Source organism: Zalophus californianus, chromosome 8 (assembly GCF_009762305.2).
Source record: "Zalophus californianus isolate mZalCal1 chromosome 8, mZalCal1.pri.v2, whole genome shotgun sequence".
Lineage (NCBI taxonomy): Eukaryota > Metazoa > Chordata > Mammalia > Carnivora > Otariidae > Zalophus > Zalophus californianus.
In genome coordinates this window covers 70,864,551-70,877,286 of record NC_045602.1, presented here as the reverse complement: position 1 = coordinate 70,877,286, position 12,736 = coordinate 70,864,551, and the positions used below count along the sequence as shown (strand labels likewise).

At 37.7% G+C, this 12,736-nt stretch overlaps 1 protein-coding gene across 1 annotated transcript in view; it reads right to left on the bottom strand.

The window, feature by feature from the left end:
* The window catches only part of NRXN1 (neurexin 1), a 1,127,542-nt gene that overhangs the window by 23,165 nt on the left and 1,091,641 nt on the right, over positions 1 to 12,736 (bottom strand). Inside the window, 1 exon segment of the mRNA XM_027622286.2 lies at positions 2,889 to 2,976. Within this exon segment, the coding sequence (XP_027478087.2) occupies positions 2,889 to 2,976 (88 nt within the window).

The window sequence follows — 12,736 nt, the reverse complement described above, 5'->3', positions numbered from 1 at the left end:
TTGGTGCAAGAATCTGGAAGGAGCTGTCATCACACATGGGCAGTAGCTGCTGTGCCTTGGACACTGGACAAGAGACTCTGATGCAGAGGAAGAAAATGAAAATTCACACAACAAACCCATACAGGGTTCCTCTTCTCGGAGCTTACGTGCATTCTTGTGGGGCAATGCAACGTGTGCATTAATGAGCAAGTAACGAACAGGTAAGCAAACAAGGTTCTTTCTGATAGTGATAAGTATGGTAAAGAAAATGGGACGGAAAGATTATCTAGAGTATGACTATTAACAAACAGCTCCTCACTTTTCATCATGCTATAATATCTAAGAAAAGAGACACAAATCAGGTGAATAAAAAGGAGAGAGGGTGACAAAAGGGTAACCCCTCCTTCCTCTCCTCTCTTCTCCTCCCCCCACCCCCACGTCCTGTGTTAAGGGCCAGTGTCCCCAGAGAAAGGGGGAGACAGTGAACTGGTCTATAAAGAATGGTTAGTAAGACCTGTAAGCAATGGCTGGATCATTTAGCTGTGCTCAGGACGGAAAACAAAACAAAACAAAACAAAACAATTGTAAGTGCAGTGAGAGTTCTCACACTGAATTTGCTAGGTACTCAGGGTGAGGACTCTATATATAAAAAGGATGATGACCTATACTCAGTCAGCAGAAGAAAGATTCAGGCCAGAGGAAAACCAAGTACAGCAAGTGCTGTACTTAGTAAGAATCTATACTGCTTTCAGCACCATGTTAATATAGTAAGAAATACTGTGAAAATCAACATTCTCTCAAGAAAATGCTAACTGGGAAAACAAAATCAAATCCAAATATAAACAGACACAGACACACACCCCCCTCAATGTACAACCTAATACCTAACACCAGACTTTGTTTATGAACAATCCATGCTAAAGGATCTCAGAGAAAATCAGATATAAAAAAGAATGTCAATATGGAATATTACTCAGCCATCAGAAAGGATGAATACCCACCATTCGCATCAACAGGGATGGAACTGGAGGGGGTTATACTCAGTGAAATAAGTCAAGCAGAGAAACACAATTATCATATGGTTTCACTCATATGTGGAACATAAGCAATAGCACGGAGGACCATAGGGGAAGGGAGGGAAAACTGAACGGGAAGAAATCAGAGAGGGAGACAAACCATGAGAGACTCTGGACTCCAGGAAACAAACTGAGGGTTACAGAAGGGAGGGGGATGTGGAGATGGGGTAACCGGGTGATGGATATCAAGGAGGGCACATATGGTGACGAGCACCGGGTGTTATATGCAACTAATGAATCGCTGAACACTACATCAAAAACTAATGATGTACTATATGTTGGCTAATTGAACATAACAATAAAAAATTTAAAAAATAAAATAAAAAAATAATGCCATGATCGGACATGTGAAAGTAAGAGAAATTAAAAAAGAAGAAATTTAGGGAGGGAGAAGGCAAAGAAATGGGGCTGATATAATGGACAAAAAAGAAATAACTTTTTTTAAAAATTTTTACTAACAGAGAGAGTGAGAATACCAGTGGGGAAAAAAGGCAGGAACTTGGCAAAGGGGCCCAGGATGGTATCATGAAGTGACCCTATCTGTCCAGACAACCAAAAGGGAATTGTTGCAGGGACCAATAAACTGGAGGAATGGAATGGATGATCCTCAGAGTTCTCACCACATTCTGGAGGCCAGGAATTTTGATGGGTGAGGTGGAAAGGCCAGAGGAAGGAGGACAAGAACACGACCTGTGTGTGTCTCCTGACCTTCTCCTGCTGAGGTGTGACTCTGAGTCCCTGTTCCTTGCTGGCACCTAGTAGCTGCTCCAAGCACTCAGAGTATGTGGCTACAATCAGTGGGAAATGATATTCAAAAGGAGATGCAAGATATGCATCCTGAGCCATTTTTTTTTAAATCCAAATATCAGAATAATGGATTCACTTCAAAGTGACAGTCTTCAGAAGAATACAAATTATTTTATGGTGACCTGAAGTTCTTCTGGGATTCCCGTGACAGCTTCAGAGGTCATGAGCTAACTGACAGTGGTTAGTCTATATTCGTCGCACTCACCTTGTTTACCTAAACAAGAAAATTATTGAATTTGAAGAAACGCTGCTTTACAGAGGAAATGAATGGAAATGACCCTGATATTTGGTATTACGAATATGTGGAAGCAAACCCAGACTACGATTCACTCATTTTCAGAGTTCATAGCCACCACTTAATGGTACAGGGCTGCTGTGGAAACAGTATTTTTGTGTTAGTTAGTCACACCATATCACAAAGAAGGAGGAGAAATTATGCATCAACTAGAGTTAAAATGCATCAGCTTAAATTTTAGGAAGACGTGGCAAGAATCAAATATTTCTCTATTAAATGTATCAAGGATTCTGCCTGCTGTTTGTTTTACTATACCATAATACTCTTACTTCTGAAATTCAGAAATTTATCACTTAAGATAATTTGCTGGCAGAGTGAGTAGTGGGGACTTTTTGTCAGTAGAAAGGTCAAATAATTTTCCACAATGCACTGCAATTTTTAAGCTTTACAATTTTACTGTAGGTGACCCAAGGGAAAGCTCATTATACCGTTATACACAAAAATTACATTGTGAGTTAATGGAATGTGAACAGTAAGGCACCAGCCTTGTGCGCTGTCCCCCACTGCTTTTTCTGAAATACATAATCTTGATGGGTTCTGTTTTTAAAATTTGTTTTCCAATAAATTTGGGGGAAATTTATCCACGTAAAGAGCAAAACCCCTTATCTCACAGTGAGGCATTGTTTAATGGGGTGGGCTTCTAGATATAAATGCAAGGCTCGTCTAAGGACTACAGCATGCAACACAGATTTAGAGTAAAGCAAAAAAAGTAAGAAAAAAAGTCGACTAACCTAACCCACCTGAGCTCGGCTCACAGGGGTCAATGTCCTCGTCATCGCTGGGACATTCTGCTGAGGCCACAAGGATGTCATCTGTGGTCTGCAAAAGAATCACATTGAGTAGATTAATTTAAAGGGACCCAGCAGATACTCTCATTTTTATCTCAATGACAAGTGAAACATCGTCTGTGTTTTCCTGATAGGTTGAGAAATCAAATTCAGTATTTCCCTTCCCAAGGACACAGAGCCTACATTTTTCAACCTATTTCAGATCTCTCACGGAAGTATTTGCATATTTGTGAAAACCTGATTATAGTTTATTTTACATAAGGACACGGAAATGGTGGTAGCCAACTTGTAGATACCCATCCATTCAACTGCACATAGTAGCATACAGGGGTTTAAAACAACCTGGCAGAAGCAGATGATTTGAAATTTATTACAACCCTGGAGTGCTACAAAGTATGCATCAGTAGCCTTTATGCAGTACTTGTGCTTGATTTCCTAAAAGCAGAACAGCTATAACCTTTTATATTCATGACAAGGTAGGATTTGATGAATCTTTGAGATATAGCTTGTCATTATTAGGAAACACAGATTAAGTAGAGAATATTTTTCACTGATGCATTAAAGGGAAGCAAATATAGTCCATTTAAGGAACTGCATGTGTGTGTATGTGTGTAGCTTTCACACTTGATTATTAGTTTTGCAATATTCAGTAGTGGGTATCATTTCACCATTGTCCTTTTCATTATTAAGGTTTCATAATAAATGAAAAGCATATGGGGAGGATGATATTTTATGGCAAAAAGGATAGAGGTGACAGTTTTCTCTGTGACATTCTAGTTGCTTCATTGCACTTACAGCAAAAAGATAACCATCACTGTAATAAAAAGCAGAGTGTGTAAATCCTAGTAGTTAGCCACATAATCAACACATTTACAAGTGCCAAAGGTTGTTCTTTACTGCCACTTACAAGCAGCAGTAAACTCGGCAGAGATATTGCATGGAAATTGTGAAGGTTTGCATCAGATCTGGCTAATGCTAAAGTAACAAAGAATTCAATGTATAAGACAGAAAATATCTCATTACATCGGCTAAGGATTAAGGAGATTGTAATTGTTTAGACGATACTCAGAACCACAACACTGATGAAGTCCTTATTTAAAAATGCAATTAGAATAATATAGATCCTACATTAAAGGAAAAAAAAAAGAAATATGGTATGGCTCACTTTCATTAAAGGAGGTCTTAGTATAGTCAGAGATTAAAGTATAAACAAATAAATGTTAGGAAAACTATGCCATTTTGAAGAATGAAGATGAAGGCTAATACAGTTTCGTGATGAAAACTTGGCTTAAAATTCTTTCGAGTGCAGGGTCTTTACTGAAAAATAATTTGTTCAGATGCTAACACCTAATGATGTAACTTTAAATAAATGCAAGCATTTAAATAGCATTTTTGAGATGGTTTCATGTTATTTTGCTCTTCATTCTCCTAAGAGATGTTTGGGTGACTGGATTCATTTATTTCGTTGCTGTTATTTTAAGAGAGTTAGTTCAAAGTATCAGTTTTCCTGGAATTGTAACTGTTCATGTCAGTGATAACTACCAGCAATTGGTGTTATGGTCAGGCAGGCCTCTTTCATTAAAGTGAGCTGTAAAAGGCACAACCCATCCTTCCTTTGGCACCAGCATATTTTGCAGGATAACATCCAAATGGACTTGATAATAGCAAGTTATTGGATTATGAGGTCTTGGAGGTCAATTGTTCCAAATCACCCCTGAGCAGATTATCTGCTTTTTTTTTTTAGAGCCAACTTCAAGTGGAAAGCTACTTTTTTTCTGAGCCACAGTAGATACTCTTTAAAGTTACTTTCAAGGGGTGCCTGGGTGGCTCAGATGGTTGAGCATCTGCCTTCGGCTCAGGTCATGATGCCAGGGTCCTGGGATCGAGTCCCGCATCGGGCTCCCTGCTGGGCGGGAAGCCTGCTTCTCCCTCTGTCTCTCTCTCTCTCTTTCTCTGACTCTCATGAATAAATAAAACATTAAAAAAAATAAAGTTACTTTCAAGGTTACAAGAGAATTTCTCATTTCCCTTGAGGAATTTTAATTATATTGATGAAATTAGGATAGGGTTGTTGTTCTGTTCTTGACAGGGGGAGGAGGAAGACGAGAATAAATTTTTTCGTCCTGTGTTTTTCATCCCAGCAGTGATGCCGCCCCCTTTCTCCTCCGTCACCGGGGGCTTGTGAGGGTGTGGGGGGGCATTTGGCAATGTCTGGAGACATTTTAGGCTGTCACAACTGGGCTGGGGACTCGTGGAGGGCTGTCTGCTACTATTAGAATCCAATGAGATTCCTATCCTAATAGGATGTTAGGAGCAGCTTCCGTTGCAGAGACACAACATCCTTTAATGCCCGTGACAGCCCTTCCACAGCAAAGAATTTTATGAGCCACAATGTAAATGGTGCGGAAGTTGAGAAACTGCTTTAAAAGTGTAAAACTTGTTCTGAGCCTTATTTTCTCACCTGAAAAAATGGAGAGCCTAAAAGTTCCCATTGTTGTAAGGATTAGTCAGAAAAACTATCTAAAATAGGACAACATTGTAAATGCTTATAAAGGTTGTGATATTATCAACATTACTGTTGTTGCAATAAATGTAGCACTGATTTAAACTTTTTTTGCACTATATTTATAAGTAATATAATTTTAGATATTAAACCGGAAGTTGTACATGTGAATTAGTCCCAACTTTTCAGATCCCACATTAGTATTTATATCAAAATACAGTAGCTATATTGGTACTTTGTTGAACTAAGCTTCCATCTTTTACTGCCTAGGTTTACATTTTGAATAGCAATCAAACATCAAACATAAATAATGAAGGCTGCCTCTTAAAATAAATTCATGGGCTAAAAATGTGGGACTCAGTGGATAGTGTTTCATGAAGACTAAATTATTTAGGCCATACAAGTTAAATTTTGCTTTAAAAGTTGACCTATTTTCTACATTCTTCTGGAACGATTCCACAGCAAACAGAAAGTGTGAAGATGTTCTCAGTGTTATCTTTCACAAAACACAGTACCTAAAATAACAAAAAAATCATAAAATAAGTAGTACCTTCTACAGCCCTCCTACAGTAAAAAAAAAAAATCACTGTACAAATACGACCCTACTGTAAAACTATATTTTAGTTTTTAATATACTTTTCCTGGTATAATGAATATATGTTCTTGTTTTTCATATTTTCCCCCCTTAGAAAGGGAAAAACAGCAATAGTCTTCTGAATAAAAGATCTTGAATCAGAGGTGCCTGGGTGGCTCAGTCGGTTAAGCGTCTGTCTTCGGCTCAGGTCATGATCCCGGGGTCCTGGGATCGAGTCCCACATCGGGCTCCTTGCTGAGCAAGGAGCCTGCTTCTCCCTCTGCCTGCCTCTGTCTCTCTCTCTCTCTCTCTCTGATAGATAAATAAAATCTTAAAAAAGAAAGATCTTGAATCAATAGATGCCTTGGCAGAAATCATCACTCTATGAAAAATCAGGAAGTGGCTCAAGTGTAAGGGGAAAAAAAATCAAATTTCATTTTGGAGGCTCAATTAACTGAACAATCTTCTAGCCAAAGCTGTGTAATTTAAATTTAATTCACTGTGTTTGGAGCTGCCTCTTTATGACACGCTGTTGAGAGAGTGGTAGAAAGAAACTCAAATATGTCACATTAATCAATTCTATTCTTCAGTATACTTTCCCTGATGTTTATAACCTTTTTCAGAAAAGAGACAACCTGCTGAAAGAGACAGAATAGTAATCAAGCAAAAGCATTAGATTTACGTAACTGTCCATTTAGATAAATGTGCCTAACTGTGCATCTAACCACTCACAGGTCCAAGTGTCAGGCTGGTCTTCCCTAATTCAGAGTGGCCCGCACATTTACACGGCAAGCATCTGTTCTTGTTCAAAATGTCTACTAAAAATACCTAGGTTTCCTTACCTTTAGGGGCAAAAAAATGATGTGGACAGAATTCAAGAAATAAAGGCACTGAAACTTAATCCATCATGCTCTGGTGGGAAAACACCAACATGTTACAGGATGCAAAAATGTAATCAGGATGGGGGAGAAAGGACGTGTATAGCAAGAAGTTACACCAACTTATTTAACTTATTGGACAGCCAGGGTTATTAAGAGAGACACCATTTGGTGGGTTAGAAAGTAGAGAAACTGGTATATTTTTGTTCTTTCTTTCTTACTTACAGGCATCCTCTCCCCAACCTTTAATGGTGGAATATGCTGCACGTTCACTTGCTATCACTTTTTTAGAATACAGCACAAATGCATATCTGTGTGGCAAAAAGATACGATGAGAGGATAGATAAACTTCGTCTGTAAGGTTCTATCTCTACTAAGAACAGCATCCCTACACTTTATTCCTCATGATAAAGAGCTTCACTGAAGACTGATACATTCTGATGAGAACACCTACAAGAAAACTCTATCAGGACAGACCCATTTTGGTGAGGAAAATAACGGAGAACTCCCACTATGCAAAAGGATGTCCACTATGAATCTGCTGTCCACAAAGAAATTCATGATTTACTTTAAAATCGTGATTGAAACTTTGTTTCTAAATGGCAAGACTTTCCCTGTGAGATAGGGAAGTTATTAATGATTCACATATTCAAACGATTATCTATGTCTGTATATAATATATATATTTACATGTAGAGAATATCCTTACATGTATGACATATGTATTCTTAAGTACTGTTGAAAACACAAAAACTAGTTCAAGATGATGCATATTGCTTAAAATCCAGATTGCCACTTGATTTCTGAACTAGCATATATTTTCCATTATCGATCAGCCTACTAAACTGAAGTGGTTGAAAAGTACACCATTCCAAATATGTATTAGGGAACCAAAGTAAGCACCACGAGGAATGAAGTGGTCAGATAGGAAGCTTGGGAGTTCCAGTTTAACTATAATCAGAAAAGATTAGATCTTCTCAGTGTATGAATGAAATAACATTGTAACATCGGAGCCAGAAAATGTTTACTCTCAATCAGTGCTTAATAGAAACCCTCATTAAAGCTAAACCATCCAAATACATTTAAAACTAAACCATCCAAATACAATGTTGAAAAATATTGTCTCAAGCCATGGTGCTCCCTTGTATAGCAGTATTGAGCCTAATCTTTCACTACTGTGGTGGACATTTAAACTGAATTGATTGAGCCAATGGATAGGTTGGGTATGGAGCTAGCTGAGATGAGACATGCTTTACTAACTGACGGACACTTGTTCTTGCTGATACTTTTGTCTCTGGGAAGCTATTCTGAAGTGAAAGAGCATTCATGTCCGGCTTGCAGGACTGAATCTGATAGTCTCTCCAGAAAAGATTTATTGCGAGGCATGTTTCCATGAAAAAAAAAAAAAAGTCAGGATTCAGAATTAATGTTACAAATTGCCCAAGCCAATGTCCAATGCATTGCACTGATAAACCTATAAGACAAGAAGTTTCTAGGGGTTGGGTGAAGTGACAATTTTCAAGAGGAAAACTGCAAAAAAACAACCCAGTTGGAGTATATATATATAAAATTTCCAAACCATGGGTCAATTTGGCTAAATCAAACCAATAAAGAAATATATCCAATTGGTAATTTTAGTTAATCAACAACCCTATTAAAGGTGCAAAATGAGTTTAGACACTCTGTATAGATTCTATGGTAGTTTCCATGATCTCAATCAAGCTTTTGGTTCTTATTTGGCAATTATTTCTCTGAGTAGTAGATGCCATATAAAGCTGTCAATCCCATGGCTAACTAATCTAGTAAAAATAAAAGCAATGAATTGCAATCCAATATGTGAAGCATGCATTTCAGCTCCAGCGCATGCATAACAAAAAAACTGAGGATCAATTAGTTACCAACAAATATAAAGCCCCTCATCTATGCATAGCATTTTCTGATGGGCACAAAATGTGGTCACTACCTAGCAAGGTATAAATTGTGGTTCCCACCCCCAAATAACTTATTGTGCCTGCTCTATCCTAAAGCATGGCAACAAATCACTCACTGATACAAATAACAATCAATTCAATTCAAATGGCTTGTTTTTCTTGAAATGTGGCAGTACTCCCATAACTATTACTTCATTAAGTATTCATCAACAACATGCTTATGCAGAATGCAGGGGGAGGTGCTATTATTCTGAGCATTATAGTTAAGTACATGCTCAAAAAAATACCCATTTGTACACTCATTTACCCAATCTGAATGTTTGAACATTGGCATTCATATTTAGGGCAAAGCTTAAATATCTCTGAAAATAGCCAGCTTCCACATTTCTTTAATGATTTTTTTTTTCCCCAGTTGATGCCTCCGGTTATTATAAAAAGTGACCATAAATCAGCTGTCTGCTTGGGGGAAAAGACAGACTTGAAAGCCATTCAATTTTCTTCAAAAATTTTGTGACTATTTAAAATGTATGCAATGGCTCCAGAACACTAAAAGTGGGTTGGATAGAAAAACCCCACCACGGAAAAGAGATCACGACACCTTACTTATTTTAACATGCATTTTTATATGCATTTGATACTGGTCATCCTGACAGGCAAAACTCAAAAGGGGAAGATAGGGGTAAGGAAACAAAGCCACAAAAAATGAATTTAAAGGAACTATGGAAGAAAGAAGAGAATTTGATTTCTGCTTAGTCAGAAAAGGACACCATATTTTAGCAAAGTTATACAAAATAGCAAACCTGCAAGAGAAACCTGGTGTCAGAAAACTTGAAATTAAATTTGTATTTTAAAAAAGTACCTCTTTCGTACTATTTCTTTAAGCTGCTGATAATCTTTATGCTCATATTTCATTTCCATTTTTAGCCAAAGCAACATAGGAGAGCTGGCCAAAAGACAAAGCTAAAGTCCAGTTTAAATTTTCAGACAGGTATTGTAATAATCTGTTCTTCTGGATTCTCATTCATTAGAATGTGGGGATAGAAGAGCGTCGAAGACGGCTGGGAATGGAGCGAAGATGCTGAAGGGGGGACCAGAATACGCCTGTGATGAACTCTGATTTGCTTTTGGACAAAGCACTTTCTGAAATGTGTTTGGCCATTTCCAAATTGAATGAATACTGACAGATGTTTACAATGCAAATCGGGGCTTTTAGCTAAGTCAATATGAATCTCTACTCCAACTATTATGCCTGAATGAACTAATTAGTCACACGGGTTGCACTGAAAATCCTTACTGGCAATGATGCCAAAGCAGATTTTTTTTATCAATGTAAAATACCAATGATGGATTGTTTCAACTAACATGTCTCCAAAATTCAGTCTTTCGTTGTTGGCATTTAATACATTAGGGGATAGAATCATGTTTCAGATCTTCCTGCATTGGGTCAGACCTTAGTGATTATTAGTCTAAACTCTTCATTTTACAAATCAGGGAACAGAAGCTGCAAAATTAAGTGTTTTTGTTTGAACACAATTATAGTGCCAATTAGTGGCAAAATGATGAGACTATACGGACCTCAACAGATTGTGACTGTCTCTTATCTTATCTTATCCCAGATGACTTTTCTCTATCCGTTCCATCCATTCACCATCCATCCATCCACCCAAAACCATTTTGTCCTTAAAGGATATGATATGGTCTATAAAGATACACAATGAAATACATTTAAGATAAGTTAAAAGGTGGCAGAGGAGATTATTGGATTTTAGATAAGTAAACACTAAAATTGTCATGAAGAAAACACACACACATACAAGGAGACATACATACCCAGCTAACTGCACCACTTGATAGGGCAGCACATTAAGTAGACACTAAAAAGGGAAGAAAATGAATGCTAGTGTTCATTTTTTTAAATCTGGTTATAAGAATTCAAATATTGATATAATCGCAGTTATTTTGAAGTGGAGTAAACCCTGAAAAGTTCTTTATTTACTTGTTGGAATCTTAACTTATGTGCTTAAAGACTTAAACATCATGTCTCTTGTTTCTGTACAAAATGCATAACTAAATTTGGGGGGGACAGAAAGAAATATAAATTATTGAATACCTTCCTGCTTATTGTTTCTCCTTGACTTAGAACATTGCAGGCCATTTTGGCTACAAAATTAACTCAGCGAGGGGCACCCAAGAGGGTTTAGTTGGTTAAGCATCTGACTTTTGATTTCAGCTCAGGTTGTGATCTGATGACCTGAGGGATTGAGCCCCACGTCAGACTCCACGCTCAGCTCAGAGTCGGCTTGAGATTCTCCCTCTTCCTGTCTCCCTCTGCCCTTTACCTACAGTCTCTCTCTCGCTCAAAAAAATTAACTCTATGAACTCTGTCCCTCTTCTCATTAATCCACCAATGAAAATCCTTCCAAGCTCTCCCTTATTAACTACTGTTTTCACAGCATAAGTGCTAATGAGATGTGTATTTTTGTCTTTTTCACACAACCGTCATTCGAGTTTTGTCAAATGATCTCTTATTACATCCTGGAAATAAATAAATGGAAGTGGTCATTTATTAATAATATTGGCTGTTTTTCCATATACAATCTAGACATGCATCCATTGATTAGGGTAGTCTCATTTACACAATGGCCCTAGAATTAGAGGTTCAAAATCAAAGATGTAGAAAGAGCCAGAGGAAGCTAGCTACCCAAAACAATTCTTTCCTACTAGGTACTATAAAAACCAACGTCTTCTTGATAGAGCTTTAACCTGGGAACATATGAGAACTTCTATTTCACACAATGCTTGGAGTATGGAACAGCAAGAAATAGGGATGTGGTTGGAAATGATGATGACTTAGTTAACAGAAAATTAATTTTCTGATTTTTTTGACCCATGAACTTGAATATATGTAAGGTTCTAAACCGAGCTCCCCCAAATAAGCCAATGTCTGAACAGTACTTTAATGAGAGTTTCTATTAAGCACTGATTGAGAGTAAACATTTTCTGGCTCTGATGTTACAATGTTATTTCATTCATACACTGAGAAGATCTAATCTTTTCTGATTATAGTTAAACTGGAACTCCAAGCTTCCTATCTGACCACTTCATTCCTCGTGGTGCTTACTTTGGTTCCCTAATACATATTTGGAATGGTGTACTTTTCAACCACTTCAGTTTAGTAGGCTGATCGATAATGGAAAATATATGCTAGTTCAGAAATCAAGTGGCAATCTGGATTTTAAGCAATATGCATCATCTTGAACTAGTTTTTGTGTTTTCAACAGTACTTAAGAATACATATGTCATACATGTAAGGATATACTCTACATGTAAATATATATATTATATACAGACATAGATAATCGTTTGAATATGTGAATCATTAATAACTTCCCTATCTCACAGGGATGATGTGGGGATCAAGTTTGATATGCCTGAAAGCACTTTAGAAATATCAAGAATTTGCATAATGCAGTGTTTCTATGTTATTATTATAACTAACAAGGAATTATTTTTGTTCCTCATATGACACTATAAAGAACAGTTCTAGGGAGAGATTAAGAAAGGTGTCCGACTATCCACTTAACTGCATAAGTTTCATTTTCAGGTCCTGAAATCCTCTTGTTCCCTCCATTGAAGAGGATCCATTTCTCTCCTCCAACTGGCCCCTCCCATCAATGCTGCTCTGCTTGGGCTGATCCCCTTTATATGGGGATAGGATTCACTCAGCACTGCTTATGTAGGGCAATGTACAAGACAGGTAGTACCAGTCCACACCTGGCACCGTCATTCCCTCCTCCCCAGGCCTGCTCTCCTGGAGAGTCACCGCACAGATGCAGGGACACTGGAGTCCTCCGGAGTTCTCCTCACTCACTTTCCTGGGACCTAGAAGGTGGTGACAACTTGAT